The sequence below is a fragment of the Balaenoptera physalus genome (genome assembly GCF_965194825.1).
Source record: "Balaenoptera physalus genome assembly, chromosome: 12".
In the NCBI taxonomy this organism is placed as follows: Eukaryota; Metazoa; Chordata; class Mammalia; order Artiodactyla; family Balaenopteridae; genus Balaenoptera; species Balaenoptera physalus.
In genome coordinates this window covers 65,308,138-65,324,520 of record NC_138897.1, presented here as the reverse complement: position 1 = coordinate 65,324,520, position 16,383 = coordinate 65,308,138, and the positions used below count along the sequence as shown (strand labels likewise).

General features: G+C 40.6%; 1 protein-coding gene across 6 annotated transcripts in view; it reads right to left on the bottom strand.

Annotated features, from left to right (window-relative positions):
- The window catches only part of PTPRM (protein tyrosine phosphatase receptor type M), a 745,633-nt gene that overhangs the window by 415,460 nt on the left and 313,790 nt on the right, over nucleotides 1-16,383 (bottom strand). For all 6 annotated transcript variants that reach the window (XM_082418591.1, XM_082418592.1, XM_082418587.1 and 3 more), the window contains exon 6: nucleotides 4,690-4,864. In XM_082418591.1, the coding sequence (XP_082274717.1) occupies nucleotides 4,690-4,864 (175 nt within the window). The remainder of the gene's footprint in view (nucleotides 1-4,689; nucleotides 4,865-16,383) is intronic.

Below are 16,383 nucleotides of genomic sequence, written 5' to 3'. Positions count from 1 at the left end.
GAAGTGGGTCTCTTGTAGACAGCACATATATGGGTCTTGTTTTTGTATCCATTCAGTGAGCCTGTGTCATTTGGCTGGAGCATTTAATCCATTCACATTTAAGGTAATTATCAATATGTATGCTCCTATTACCAGTTTCTTAATTGTTTTTGGTTTGTTTTTGTAGGTCCTTTTCTTCGCTTGTGTTTCCCACTTAGAGAAGTTCCTTTAGCATTTGTTGTAGAGCTGGTTTGGTGATGCTGAACTCTCTTAGCTTTTGCTTCTCTGTAAAGCTTTTGATTTCTCCATCAAATCTGAATGAGATCTTTTCTGGGTAGAGTAATCTTCATTGTAGGTTCTTCCCTTTCATCACTTTAAATATGTCCTGCCACTCCCTTCTGGCTTGCTGAGAAATCAGCTGTTAACCTTATGGGAGTTCCCTTGTATGTTATTTGTCGTTTTTCCCTTGTTGCTCTCAATAATTTTTCTTTGTCTTTAATTTTTGCCAATTTGATTACTATGTGTCTCGGCATGTTTCTCCTTGGGTTTATCCTGCATGGGACTCTCTGCACTTCCTGGACTTTGGTGGCTATTTCCTTTCCCATGTTAGGGAAGTTTTCAACTATAATCTCTTCAAATATTTTCTCTGGTCCTTTCTCTCTCTCTTCTCCTTCTGGGACCCCCTATAATGTGAATGTTGTTGTGTTTAATGTTGTCCCAGAGGTCTCTTAGGCTGTCTTCATTTCTTTTCATTCTTTTTTCTTTACCCTGTTCCACAGCAGTGAATTCCACCATTTTGTCTTCCAGGTCACTTATCTGTTCTTCTGCCTCAGTTATTCTGCTATTGATTCCTTCTAGTGTATTCTTCATTTCAGTTACTGTATTGTTCATCTCTGTTTGTTTGTTCTTTAATTCTTCTAGGTCTTTGTTAAACATTTCTTGCATCTTCTCGATCTTTGCCTCCATTCTTTTTCCGAGCTCCTGGAGCATCTTCAGTATCATTATTCTGAATTCTTTTTCTGGAAGGCTGCCTATCTCCACTTCATTTAGTTGTTTCTCTGGGGTTTTATCTTGTTCCTTCATCTGGTACATAGCCTTTTCATCTTGTCTATCTTTCTGTGAATGTGGTTTTTGTTCCACAGGCTGCAGGATTGTAGTTCTTTTTGCTTCTGCTGTCTGCCCTCTGGTGGATGAGGCTATCTAAGAGGCTTGTGCAAGTTTCCTGATGGGAGGGACTGGTGGTGAGTAGTGTTGGCTGTTGCTCTGGTGGGCAGAGCTCAGTAAAACTTTAATCTGCTTGTCTGCTGATGGATGGGGCTGGGTTCCCTCCCTATTGGTTGTTTGGCCTGAGGCAACACAACACTGGAGCCTACCTGGGCTCTTTGGTGGGGCTAATGGTGGACTCTGGGAGGTTCTCACGCCAAGGAGCACTTCCTAGAACTTCTGCTGCCAGTGTCCTTGTCCCCACGGTGAGCCACAGCCACCCCCTGCCTCTGCAGGAGACCCTCCAACACTAGCAGGTAGGTCTGGTTCAGTCTCCCCTGGGGTCACTACTCCTTCCCCTGGGTTCCAATGTGCACACTACTTTGTGTGTGCCCTACAAGAGTGGAGTCTCTGTTTCTCCCAGTCCTGTCAAAGTCCTGCAATCAAATCCTGCTAGCCTTCAAAGTCTGATTCTCTAGGAATTCCTCCTCCCGTTGCCGGACCCCCAGGTTCGGAAGCCTGACGTGGGGCTCAAAACCTTCACTCCAGTGGGTGGACTTCTGTGGTATAAGTGTTCTCCAGTTTGTGAGTCACCCACCCAGCAGTTATGGGATTTGATTTTATTCTGATTGCGCCCCTCCTACCATCTCATTGTGGCTTCTCCTTTGTTTTTGGATGTAGGGTATCTTTTTTGGTGAGTTCCAGTGTCTTCCTGTCGATGATTGTTCAGCAGTTAGCTGTGATTCAGGTACTCTTGCAAGAGGGAGTGAGAGCACATCCTTCTACTCCGCCATCTTGAACCAATCTCAATATTTAAATTTTGAATAAATTTTCTCAAAGGGAAAGAAGGAAGGAACTCAATCTATACTAAGTGATAAAAAGCAATTTAAAATATTTAATCCAAGTGAAAGGGCATGATAAAAATAATTCTAAATCAAGCCACCAAAGAAAGAATTTATATACCTATAGATACATATCATATACATATATGTAATTGATACATATATATGAATTCCTAATATAGGTCTCCTATAATTAAATATGATATTGGCATATATGCATATATACATGAATTGTGGAGATTATATGAAATGTTTTTATGTCTTTGATTACCAAAAGCAGTGGTAGACATAAAACAGACAAGAATGATAGTTTAAAATGACCTGGTCTTCATTTGCGGGCCAGCACCAAATCAGGGAATGACCTTAAGAAAGTTATAAACTCTTTGGACTTTAGTTTTTCCCATTTTGAAAAAATTAGCACTCTAAACACATGCATATAAAAAGTGTTCAATCACACAGGTGGCCTAAACATGCCATTATATATTTTAAAGTAATTGTGTCAACGCAATGCTTTGTTTAATTAGTAGAATCCAGTATGTTATTTTATTTTGAAAAATCAAATACGTGCAAAATATGGCTATAAAAATTATAAATGGAGGAAAAGTCAAACTCCAGATTTGAGCCATATCTGCAAGCCAACTGTCACCAGCTGTGGCAGGGTGCAGAGATGCAAAGGGTGCCCGGACATTTTATCACCATGACCCAAGATCCCTCCACACTGTCGCAAGGCAGGAAAACGTGCAGCAGAAATGTGAGTAAGGACCCACTCAGCCTCTGTGCTTATGTGTGTTGTGGCAGACTAGAAATTTCTGACTTGCTTATAATTCCCAACAAATTAACTTTCCCACAGAGGCAATTTTTAAAGAGGTGACTAGATTTCTATCATACTGATTACAAAGCACCACGCCTCACCGGGCACGGGCACAGGGAAGCACCGTAGCAACCAGAAATCAGAAAACAGAACACAGACACAAAGAACGGGACCAAGATGAAAATTAAGTAACGGTGATGACAATAAAGAACTCAGCCGTGGCAACAGCGAGGCGGCCGCTCTGCTGGATTTGTTGGCATATGGTGTCCATTTTCCACAAGGAAACCCCTCGCTTCCCCGAGAGCCTTCGGCAGGGGAGGGTATGCACATCTATGCAGAGTTTTAGTTTTCTTACAGGTGAAACCTAAACTCGGAAACTGGCCAGACGGGCTACAGTTTCACTACAAACCCCAAATCACAGGGCTCTGGTGTGGCAAATTAGACCATGCAAGCAGATATTGCAGGGTGTGCTTCCTGGCTTCCTTCCACAGAACATTAGCCACTGCTGCAGATAAACAGTGTTGGGGGCAGGCTCCCCCCAAGCCAGGCGTGACTAACGTTGGCAGGGCTGATTTCACAGCAGAAGCATCTGCCCGGATCACCTATAGATTTTATGGCAGAGGCTCTGGTCCCAGAGATTCTGATTGAACATGGGTGTGTAGTGGTGGTAGAGAATAGGTGGGCAGGTATTTGTATCTGTATTTTGTTTTATTTGGAAAGGTGGTTCAGCCATGCATTCTCAGCTGAGGACCACTGATGGACTAGAACGGAGAACAAGAGCCACCCCATGCCCCATCACGGCCTGAACAGGTGCTGGCTGCCTACTAGGTCTCCTGTTCTAAGTGCCATTCACATACCTTTTGCATCTGGTCCTCCTGATGGCCCTTTAGGGTCAGTCACATTATTATGTCTATTTTAAACATGAGGAAACAGAAGCACCGAGAGGGTAAGCCATAGGACCACGCCCACACAGCTAGCTCTGGGGTTTGAACCCTGCAGTCTGTAAAACTGCCGACATAGAGAAATTTGCTGACAAAAGGAATAGTCCATCCAAAAGAGACCAATTTTATGCTCCCCATTTAATAAATGCAGGGGAGAACATGTAAAAAGCAGGTATCATTCTCTTCCCCTAGGAGAAAGCAGCAATGGCTTGCTATAAGGTATAAAAATGCCTCATGGTATATCTAAAAGTCCAAATTCTGTCTGGAACCAAAAACTGCCTTACCAGTTTAATACTATAAACTCCTAAGTCCATGCACACACAGAAAACCATCAAACCAGCCAAAGGAAATGTATCCCCCCCCTTTTTTTTACTCATCTCCCACCTTCCTGAATATAATGACTCAATTTTTCAGTCATGCAAAATACAGTAATAGAACCTAAGAGCAACATTATGAATGTTAACCCACTACTATCTATGTGGCTTGTATGATATGACGGCACATTTTTATACTGACACTGCTTCATTTTATTAACCACCCTGCTATCATAAACACCCTGGCTGGGGAATATTTGCATTTTAAGTGATTTTCTATCAGTAAAAAAATTTTATTCCTTAAAAAAAATTTATAGGGTTGTAATCTCTGTACACAGACTTGGCAGAAGAACTTGCCCAGAGCACATTCATTGCTTTGTATGCAACTGAACCAACACAAATAAAATACATTTTTCAAAACTATTGCTCATGTGCAAAATTTGTACTTAAAATGTAATCCATTCGTACAGCCTGTCACCAAACTACTGTTCAGAAACAGACGAGGATAAGTCTGAGCTTTCAACAAATCATGAACTCACAACCATCCCACATGTCTCTTTTAACAGACTATTTGGAGGTATAAAAATAACATTAAATACCTTTAACTACCAATTCTGCATAGTTGGATAGGCCAACTCCTCCATCGGTTCGAATCATGCAGCGGTATTTTCCAGCATCTCGTTTGGTTGTATTCACGACATTAAACGATGCTATGAATCGCCGGGAACTAGTCACCTTTATTTCCTTCAGAGGAGCATCCCGTACATCAATGCCCTGTAAACGTGGGGATGGGGAGAGCAGAGAGAAACAATATCAGCTGTCATATGGAACCAGGAAGACATCTGAAGGCACAGAATGGATGTTACTGATGCTACCTCCTTACAGATCTTGGTTCCACGGTTTATTACCCATGGCAGTTGTTCCAGGAAAACAGGTGCCCAGAAACTGAAATTCTGCCTCGATCAACACTTTCAGGATTTGAGGGATGCAAAATTAAGTGTGCAGAAATGTCTTTGGTTTTGCCCCTTTAAAATGTTCATTATGTTATTCTGCCTCAACAGGAGGAGAGCAAAAAGCACATGGAAAAATTCCTCATTTTGCTCCCAAACTATCAACATTTAGTCTTTTTGTAATACTTAATCATTTTTTTTTATACTTGGCTAGGAAACAAAATTAATTCGCACACTACCCTATGACTGACCTCATTTTATACATGAACTGATAAACAACTTATCAAGAACTACATTAAAAATGTAAGTAGGTATTAGCATAAGTTCTGAAGGACTAGTCTCAGCTTTAGAATTTTCTTCCTGGAGCTATCAAAACCAAGCAGAAGTAGGTGTTTAATATTACCTGACACTGAAATGCTAGGAGAGAAGTTCCTTTACACATCCCACAGCCCAGGACCACACAAAGCAGGTTCCAACACTGGAACAGTGTTGTCTTACACTACCCCGGAGACATTAATTAAGTCCTTAGTTACGTACACTTGGAAATCCATTCTATGCTTCCCACAGTTTAAAGCCTCAAGAAAGACTACAGGTTTCAGTCCTATATTTTTTTTTTCTTACAATTATCAGGAAAGAGGCTATCTTTAACATGTTATTTGCAAGTATTAAGGAGAAAACAATGGGCAAAGATCTTAAGGCAAATGCACGACACCAAGCATTATGTCCAATTATTCACCCAGCAACCATGCTGGGTGCCATTCACGTGCTGTCACTGTGTTAGGACACTAGGCTCACAACAGTGGACAACAGAAAAGTGGCCTCAGTGTTCACAGTAGCGCTTCAGTTGCTGGGAAATATAGGCTTGAAATGATCACCAATGATGGCCAGGGCAGGTGGCTGGCAGAAATCACGAGGCCATCTTTAGATACGGTGCCGTTTTGAGGAAGTGACATCAGAGCTGAGATCTGAAGGGTAAGTAGGAGCTGCCAGGCAAAGGGGAGGGTGGAAGAAAAGGAGCGCCCCGGTCAGAGGAGAGAGAACAGGAGGCCTGGGATGGTTAGAAAGAGCCGAAAGCTTTGGAGGACATCAAGGCGGCCAGTGGAACTGGGGAGGTGGGCACGCACCTGTGCATTCAGGGACTCGCAGACCGTACGAAAATGTTTTGTGTTTATAGGTATGAACACGCCAGGCTACCAATAATAAAACTCACCTGTAGAACTCAGTGATTTATATTATGCAAAGCCTTTTAGAAGCTTTTGCAGTGATATTTTCTTTGCCACTATGTCCTAACGGACATGAGTTTGAGAGTAGACGGACCAGGGTGCCAAACCTAACGTCAGAGTGATTTATGCTCCTGGGGCCCCCCTTTCCTCATCTGTAAGGGGACAAAACAACTCTCAGGGCAGTTGTGAGAATTTAAAGATATACATGCGCAAGGACACCTGCCTAATGACCGGGACCACAAGTCCCTGCCCGGATTCTGGACCAGCTGAGGGATGAGTTCAAGAAGAAAGGCGGACAGGCGGTCAAACACCTCGTTTAGTACCTGTGGACCTGGCCCTGCAGAATACGCAGAACACGGCCGACGCGCGGGAAACCATGGGCTTGCTAGAACTGAAGCACGGAATCAGACTCACCCACCCAGCCATGGGCCGCACTGCAAAACCACACACACCCCCGCCCGCCACGTGGGGTGCTGCTGGCAAACTCGCAGGGTGGAGGAAGGGCTGCTGTGGGGAGTGAGCTCCCAAAGGAGGGGCTGGGCCGGGCGTGCTCCCGGCTTCCTGTCCGGCAGCCGCGTGCACAGAGACAAAGCATCCCGGTGCTGCGCCAGTACAGTTCCTGCCACAGCGAAGGAAACGTCGGGGCCGCGGAAGAACAGTTCCCACCATCTTTCGTACTAGCTGTCAAAACAGCCTTGTTAATAGCTTAAAGAGTCATAGATCTGGATGTGACATTAAATATACACCTTATATATCCTATGTGAGTCTTTTTTATTACTAAATCCTCTCAATTTGGTCTGACAAAGGGCACTGAGAAGTTAAACAAAACAAAACATCAATCCAGCATTATTAATTGATACAACAGGAGAAAGTATTTCTCTCTGTATTTCATACATTGTCTTCCATCCTCTCCCCCAAATAAATATAATAAATAATTAAATTCTACCACTAGGAGTAACCTCAGACCTACTACTCTATAAAATTAAGTTTGTCTTTTTCAGACTGAAAAAAAAATCTAATCTCGTTTTGAAAAAAAAAAAAAAAGAGCCCTGAAGAAAGGCATACTTCACATTTATAATTATTTGTTTTGTTTATTAACAATGACAAAAACAAAAGGGCTATCTACTTATTTATTTACTTACTTGTGGCACGAATCTTGTAAGAATATACTTCTTTAGTTGCCTTGTAATATTTGTCCTAATGAAATAAGCCTGTCTCAAAAGAATGTTAATTCAAAAGAATTTTAAGGTATGCCCTTATGGATCCCTTACAAGTATTCAAGGCTGTACTGAGGGCAGTCAAGTTTAAGAAAACTTCTGTGTTGGATTCATATATATGTTGAGAGGAGCTCTACTTCATAGCTGTTGACTTCATGCCACAAATTTATCCTTTAAAATAAACAGCTTCAAACTAACAGCTTTACAGAACTCCAATGAGTCACATGAACTCTCAGGAATGGGACTTTTTTTTAAGCACATGTATTTAATCACACAGAAAGTTAGATTCAGCTTCTTCAAGAGAAACAGTATATAGAAAGGAGAAAACAAGTGCTAGCTAGCAATCACTTTAGCTTAGAATCCATATGCCATCATAAATCTTGCTTCAATCTGCAGGTATTTTCTATTACATCACTCACATGTACGTGGGTCCAAGCATTCATTCAACCCAAACTTAGTTAACATCTTTTATGAGGCAGGCACTCTACACATACAGGGAGCATGGGGTTAAGAGAACCAGCCCTTACCTAACTGAATCCACAGTCTGGTTAGAAAAACAGACAGGTAAGGCACTAATTACACTACAGAGCAAGGAACTGCCTGACACAGTAAATCCAGGAAAAAGAGCCTCACCAGAGAGGGGGGTGAGGGTTGGCTTTCTAGAAAGCAAGACTTGAGGCCAGAACTGGGGATGCACAGGACTTTCTCAAGCCGTGAAGGAGGAAAAATGGAGCCAGTAAGTGAGAAGAGCTCTGTAAAAGTCAATAGCCAAGACAGCTGAACTGTGGGGCGGTAGGTTTATTCTATTCCGCTACAACATAAAGTGCTCCTGGAATGGCAGGTGATGAGGCTGGAATGGTAGAGCCCACACCCAGGAATAGGACCTGCGGAGGGTTACAGTTTATCCTGATGCCAGGAACACAAGGATTTTTGGCAAAAGGGTGACATGAGCACATCTGTGGGTACAGTAATGGCCCAAAGCAAGGAGTGTGGGAGCCCAACTGATGTCAAGGAAACTGGCTGTATTTTCTGCAAAAATCATAGTAACACATGACAAAAGGAGGGATGAGAGACAGGAAGGGAGGGATTCTAAAGCTATTTAGGAAATATAATCTATAAAAGTGGGTTACCATATGATCCAGCAATCCCACTCCTGGGCATATACCTGGAGAAAACCAAAATTTGAAAAGATACATGCTCCCCAATGATCATAGCAGCATTATATACAATAGCCAGGACATGGAAGCAACCTAAATGTCCATCGACAGACGAATGGATAAAGAAGATGTGGTACATATATACAATGGAATACTACTCAGCCATAAAAAAGAATGAAATAATGCCATTTGCGGCAACATGGCTGGACCTAGAGATTATCATACTAAGTGAAGCAAGTCAGACAGAGAAAGACAAATATCATATGATATCACTCATATGTGGAATCTAAAAAACAATACAAATGAACTTATTTATAAAACAGAAACAGACTCACAGACATAGAAAACAAACTTATGGTTACTAAAGGGGAAAGGTGGGGGGGAGGGATAAATTAGGAGGTTGGGATTAACATACACACACTACTATATATAAAATAGATAATCAACAAGGACCTACTTATAGCACAGGGAACTCTACTCAATACTCTGTAAAAACCTGTATGGGAAAAGAATCTGAAAAAGAATGGATATATATATGTATGTATAACTGAATCACTTTGCTGTACACCTGAAACTAACACAACATTGTAAATCAACTATACCCCAATATAAAATAAAAATTAAATAAAAAAGAAAGAAATTTTTAAAAAGGGGGTTACACTGCAGTACCATCTTTCTCTTCTAGTAGATTATAAGTTCCTCAAGGTCATGAAACAGATGTATTCATTTTGTGGACATGGGTGCACAGGGAATAGAGCTCAATTAATATTTGCTGACTCTAGTAATCATAGTCTCGGTGGAAAAAAGTTCCATAGGTAGGAAAGAAATGTGAGATTGTTATATTAACAGACTTATACCTGATCCTTACAACTGGACAGCGAATCTTTATTTACAAGGGAGACCAACAGGGAAAAATAAAAGGATATTTTAGAGGATCTGTGTGCCCCTCGGTCAGCAACACTGCCCAGTCACTGTAATCGTAGTAGGCAAAATAGCGGCCCCCAAAGATGTCTACTCCCTGGTCACCAGAACCTGGGAGTTTGAAGATGAGATTAAAATAAGGATCTATGGTATAAATGGAGGTATTTTGTAAAATAACCTTGAAACTGTAATTTGACATGTGTTTGGTCAGGTTGTGTCACATTTAATTTGTTTTTTTTTCTATTTTTTTTTCATTTGAAAACTAAGTTAGCAATAATTAGTTCAATAATTACCACATTCTGCCATTAAAGGATATATTAGCACCATCAAAAAAAAATAAGGATCTAGAGATGGGAAGATTATGCTAGATTATCCAGGTGGGCCCAATGTAATGATAAGGTAGGAGAAGGTAGGAAGGTCAGATGCAGAAGGAGATGTGAACAGAGAAGCAAGTGCTTTGAAGACTGAGGAAGGGACCATGAGCCACGAAATGCAGGAAGCTTCTGGAAGCTGCAGAAACAAGAGACAGATCCTCCCCTACAGCTTCCAGAAGGAGCCAGCTCTGCCATCACCTTATTTCAGGACTTCTGACCTCCAGAACGGTGAGATAATGAAGCCACTAAGTTTGTGGTAACTTGTTACAGCAGCAATAGGACAGTAATACAATGAATATCAGGATATTGAAAACTCCTGTGGCTTTTCAGAGATGCACAACAGTCATGAATACTGATTTGTCAGAGTTACACAGCAAATCTTTAAGGCCAGTTTAGGTCTTATGGGCTAGCAACAGTTCTATTCAAAAGCTGTCACTGTAGCCAAAATAAAATAACAAAGTTGGAGGACTCACACTTCTCAACCTCAAAACTTACTACAAAGCTACTGTAATCAAAACACAGTGTGGTACTGGCATAAGGACAGACACAGACTAATGGAATAGGATAGAGAACCCAGAAATAGACCCTCACATCTCTGGTCAGTGGATTTTTGACATGGGTGCCAAGACCATTCAATGGGGAAATGATACTTTTTTCAACAAATGGTGCTGGTAAAACTGGACATCCATGTGTAAAACAATGAACTTGGACCCTTATCGTTCATTTTATACAAAAATTAAAACAAATGATCAAATACCTAAAATTAAGAGCTAAAAGTATAAATCTCTCAGAAGAAAACATAGGGGGAAATCTTCATGATCTTTCTTAAATACAATGCCAAAATCACAGGCAACAAAAGAAAAAATAGGTAAACTTGACTTCATCAAAATAAAAACTTTTGTGCATCAAAGGACACTATCAAGAGAGTAAAAATACAACCAACAGAATGGAAGAAAATATTTACAAATAATTTATCTCATAAGGGAATAATATCCTGAATACATAAAGAAGTTCTACAACTCAGCAAAACAACAGCAACAAGAACCAAACAATCCAATTTTAAAATGGGCAAAGGACTTAAATAGACATTTTCCCCAAAGAAGATACAGAAATAATACAGACCAATAAGCACATGAAAAGATGCTCAACATCATTAGCCATTAGGGAAATGCAAATCAAGACCACAATGATATCACTTCATACCCAGCAGAATGGCCATTATACCAAAAAAAAAAAAAAGAAAGAAAGAAAGAAAAAAGAAAAGAAAAAGAAAAAGAACAAGCGTTGGCAAGGTTTAGTTTATTTTTTGTTACAGATCATTTTAATTTAAATAAAATTTGAAATAGTGGTTTTATATATATATGATCTCTTCATTTAAATTTCCTGTGATATCTGTAGAATTTTTCATAGCATTAGATAATTTCAAAAACATGCTTTTTAATGTTTTCCACTATATGGCTGTAGCCATTATTTATATAAGTAGTTCTCTATTGCTACACATTTAAATTATTTATATTCGTCACTATTATAAATGATCTTAGGACAATCCCTATTTCCTAAAATTATTAGGTCAAAAGGGAATAAAAATTTTAACTTTTTTTTTTTTGGATGAATAACCTAAAAATCTCTATAGAGAGTTATTATGTATTTATAAGAATTGTGTTGTTTGGACTTCTCTGGTGGCACAGTGGTTAAGAATCCGCCTGCCAATGCAGGGGACATGGGTTCAAAGCCCTGGTCCAGGGACATCCCACGTGCCGTGGAGCAACTAAGCCCGTGTGCCACAACTACTGAGCCTGTGCTCTAGAGCCTGCGAGCCACAACTACTGAGCCCGTGTGCCCCAACTGCTGAGGCCCGCGTGCCTAGAGCCCATGCTCCACAAAAAGAGAAGCCACCGCAATAAGAAGCCCGCACACCGCAACAAAGAGTAGCCTCCGCTTGCTGCAACTAGAGAAAGCCTGCACGCAGCAACGAAGACCCAACGCAGCAAAAAAATAAATAAATAAATAAATAAATAAAACCTTCCTTTAAAAAAAAAAATTGTGTTTTTTAATGGGAATTCAAATGGCTCCTAAAATCAAGTTATTTTCCAACTCCTTTTAAATACTACAAACAGATCAAACAGGACAGGGCATTGGCCTAAATCACTGACCTTTTCTTATTAATATTTCCAATACCATAGGGGAAAAATAAGCTTATCTTGGGTAAAAGATCAAATATTCAGAAGAATATTTATCTTTCTGTGGTACTGCATGCCTTTTATGGTACAAATTCATTTATTCTCTCACTCGATAGCACTTTTAAATTAAAATAAATCCCATTTTTAATATTTTGAAGAATGATAAATTCCCTACAATACTATGAGATGCTAACTCTGATCTCTTTCCATCAGGCAAGGATGCTCCTTGAGACTCACATCTTCAGTATCCATAACTGGATATTCCCAAAAATGGAAAATACAAACCAAACTAAGTAAGATTAAGTGTGCTTAAGATAATTTAACTGAAGAGCATGTAGCACTCCTAAAATATATATTTAGAATTAGGGACACATGGCAATATTTAAATATCTATAAGATTAATTACTCAGATTGACGCATCTCATTTAAATTTGTGGCATCACCAGGAATTTCATACAAGTTGAAAATCCCACTTGGAAAACGTGAGCAGAATAGCTACCTGAAGACTGTCGACCACTGAGGCCACATGTAAGGGGAATGAGATGAGCAGAGAAACAAACCAGGAAAGTCCGTGGAAGGCGGGAGGGAGAGGCAGGGAGACAGAGAGAACAAAAGGAAGAGGAAGAAGTGAGACCTGCAGAGGAAGAAGGGGCGATGCCAGTGCCAGATGGAAAGTGACAGGACAGGAGAGGAGGGGGCGCCCCAAGGAAAGGACCGAAGACCATGGGGACAGGAACGGGGGGAGGATTAAAACGAGAACAGATCACGTGCCCAAATGCCAGAGAAAGAATCGCTTCTGAGGGCCATATTCATTCTTTCCCTTTGAAATCCCGGCATTCACACTTTAATCCTGGTCTTGTTTCCTGAGGCTGAATACATTCATCAGGTCCAACAGCACCTGTCGGTTCTGTATTAGCCCAGTTCTCAGATCACGTGCGTCAAGATGATTGGTTTAAGAAGATGTGTCATATATATACAATGGAATATTACTCAGCCATAGGAAAAGTGAAATAATGCCATCTGCAGCAACACGGATGGACCTAGAGATTATCATACTAAGTGAAGTGAGTCAGACAGAGAAAGACAAATATCATATGATATCACTTATATGTGGAATCTAAAAAAAGGATACAAATGAACTTATTCACAAAACGGAAACAGACCCAAAGACATAGAAAACAAATTTATGTTACCAAAGGGGAAAGGTGGTGGGGGAGAGATAAATTAGGAATTTGGGAGTAACATATACACACTATTATATAAAAAAGAGATAACCAACAAGGACCTATTGTATAGCACAAGGAACTATACTCAATATTTTGTAATAACCTATACAGGAAAAGAATCTGAAAGAGAATGGATATATATATATATATATATATATATATATATATATATATATATCCATTTTTTTAAACATCTTTATCGGAGTATAATTGCTTTACAATGGTGTGTTAGTTTCTGCTTTATAGCAAAGTGAATCAGCTATACATATACATATATCCCCATATCTCCTCCGTCTTGCGTAATACTGAAAGGGATTTAGGCATTGAATGGGTAACTGAACAGACTGATTTTTTTTTAATTAATTTATTTATTTTTGGCTGTGTTGGGTCTTCGTTTCCGTGCGAGGGCTTTCTCTAGTTGCGGCGAGCGGGGGCCACTCTTCATCGCGGTGCGCGGGCCTCTCACTGTCGCGGCCTCTTGTTGAGGAGCACAGGCTCCAGGCGCGCAGGCTCAGTAGTTGTGGCTCACGGGCCCAGTCGCTCCGCGGCATGTGGGATCTTCCCAGACCAGGGCTCGAACCCGTGTCCCCTGCATTAGCAGGCAGACTCTCAACCACTGCGCCACCAGGGAAGCCCCAGACTGATTTTTAAGATGCCTTTTGGTCCCCAGATACTCTTCCTTAGGTCAGAATTCAACAGGGAAAGCAGGGAACCGTGGCTGGCCCATTTTCTCTGATGCTCGACGATGTGAAAGGGCCGAGTCCCCCTCCCTGTCTGCCTCTCCCCATGACAGGGAGGACCAGACAGGACAACGTGCTCAGAACCTGGGGTACCCCTGAGCAGCGAGGAAACTATGGGGAGACTGTTATTCCCGCAAAACAAAATGATGAAAATGTCCACTGGGTAGAGACAGCAACTTTGTCAGGCAGTTTTCTCTCAATTTTCACAGAGTTAGAAAGAGGCGGCCCTGACAAGGACTGGAGAGCTGGTTCTTAATAGCATTACAGCAGGACAATGAGGCATCACCAAGGATGGGACCGCGATTGTTCTTTAGAATATGAGTTCCCCGTAAGAGAGGCTCCGAGTCCTCGGGACAAAACCCCCGGTTCCAGGCAGAGCACGGCACCAGGTGTCCAGGTGTTAAAGAAACTGCTGACCCATCTTTTGTCAACTTAATGAGACAACCATAACGGCCATATCTGCAAGGAAATGATCTTAATGGGTTAAACGCAGCTTTTTAGAAAAGCAAGAGCATCTTCAAACACGCATGCATTTCAATTTGAGCAAGCCTGAGAAAAAGCCCTGATAGTTATTTAAATTAGACTTCCAACCTTCTTTCTGCAGTGGACTAACTCTAGGACTTCTAAATGAGCAGTAATTTGCCAGCAAAAAGATACATATTAAGTCTTTCAGAAAGAGTTTTGCAATAATCAGAGCAACGACTGAAAGAAATTGAGGTCCGGGCAGTTAGCAGCAGTGCGGGCAAATTAATCCCATTTTGGAGCCACTCTGAGTGCAGGGGCCAAGAGAAGATACAGGAGAGCCATTCGCCCCTCCTTAGCCATACAGGTGGGGATTAAACCGCACTTTCACTCCTTTAATAGAGAAAATAGTCCGTCTTACCCCACTTTCAAATATGCCCATTTGTAAGATACCGGTTGAAATTCTTACCACTGGGATCACTAATAGTATCAGCAGAGCCAGGAATAATTTTGTTTAAAACATTTCCTGTAATCTAAATCCAATAATAATTGAATACCTCAACAAATCGACTTTCTGGAGCCCATGTATTTTTAAACTTTAATAACTAAGATGGTGCTGACCTTTGATTTCTAGTCCATAACCAAGCTAACACAAGTATTTATCAATTTGGAATACTGAACCAGAAGTTCTTACTTATGCTATCATATTCTATGAATAGCTATTGACACGTATTCTTCAACTGGCTAATGGGTATACAGATAGCCAAAGTAACATATTATTTGAACATATGATAGTCTTATAGGCATATTCAAGTAAAGAATTTGATTACGAAAATTTAGACCCTCATTCTGATATTTAGACATAGTTCAATATATGTTTGCAATACATGAATAATATTTAACAACCTGTGTTTAAATTTTATTTAAAAGTTCATCCAAATAATATAGGATATATATAATGAATGCAGTAATTAGAAATACAAAAAAAAAAAAGAAGTACCAATGAAATTAGAAGTTCTTTACTCTTAAAATCTGTTGACGGGACTAATCTAGCCACATCAGACTAAGGAGCCTGATGCTGACTGACATTTCCTGTTGGGTTAAAGGTTTGGGTTTGCAAGGCCAGGACTTGACCCTGTTTACTTCAAAACTGTGATAACAGAACTTGACCATGAGGAAGATGGCAGAACCTACCGAGTTATCCATAATCTAAGAGGCAAGGCTAGTTAAACATAAACAAGGCTAAGAACGTCACTTTTCCCCAATCAATATGCCTTAAAACATACAACTCTTTTCTGAAAACATAGCTGAAAGAAGATAAAGGCGCAAGATAAAGGTTAAAAGCCCTGTAGTTCTGAATTTGAATTGTTAATACGATCTCAGGACAGGCTTTATTCTTAAATGTGTGTATGTGCGCATACGTATATATCCCAGCTCCACAGGATGGGGAGATCCAGAAACGATAACGAGTAGGAATAAGTACCTCTGTGATCAGATTGTAGTTTCTAATTACCAGTTCCCCCAGAAAAAGAACCAGGGCTCCTTGGAGAAACGGCCAATTCTAGGTCATTAAGATGGAAAATACAAGCCTGGAACATACGGTTACACCACAAAGCAAGAAAGCCATCGAGATGGCCCAGGTCAGGTAAGCCCCACTGTTTAGGGGTGGAAGATCTGAGCAGCAATAAAGATAATAAGTGCGATGGATCGAAACTCATCAAATGTGTTTAAATCCACAGGTTGATGATGACAATAATGACATTAGTGACAATAATACTAAATAACCCCTTTGGTCACTTGTGAACTACCAGTGAACTACCTCACTATTTTTGACAATTTGCTT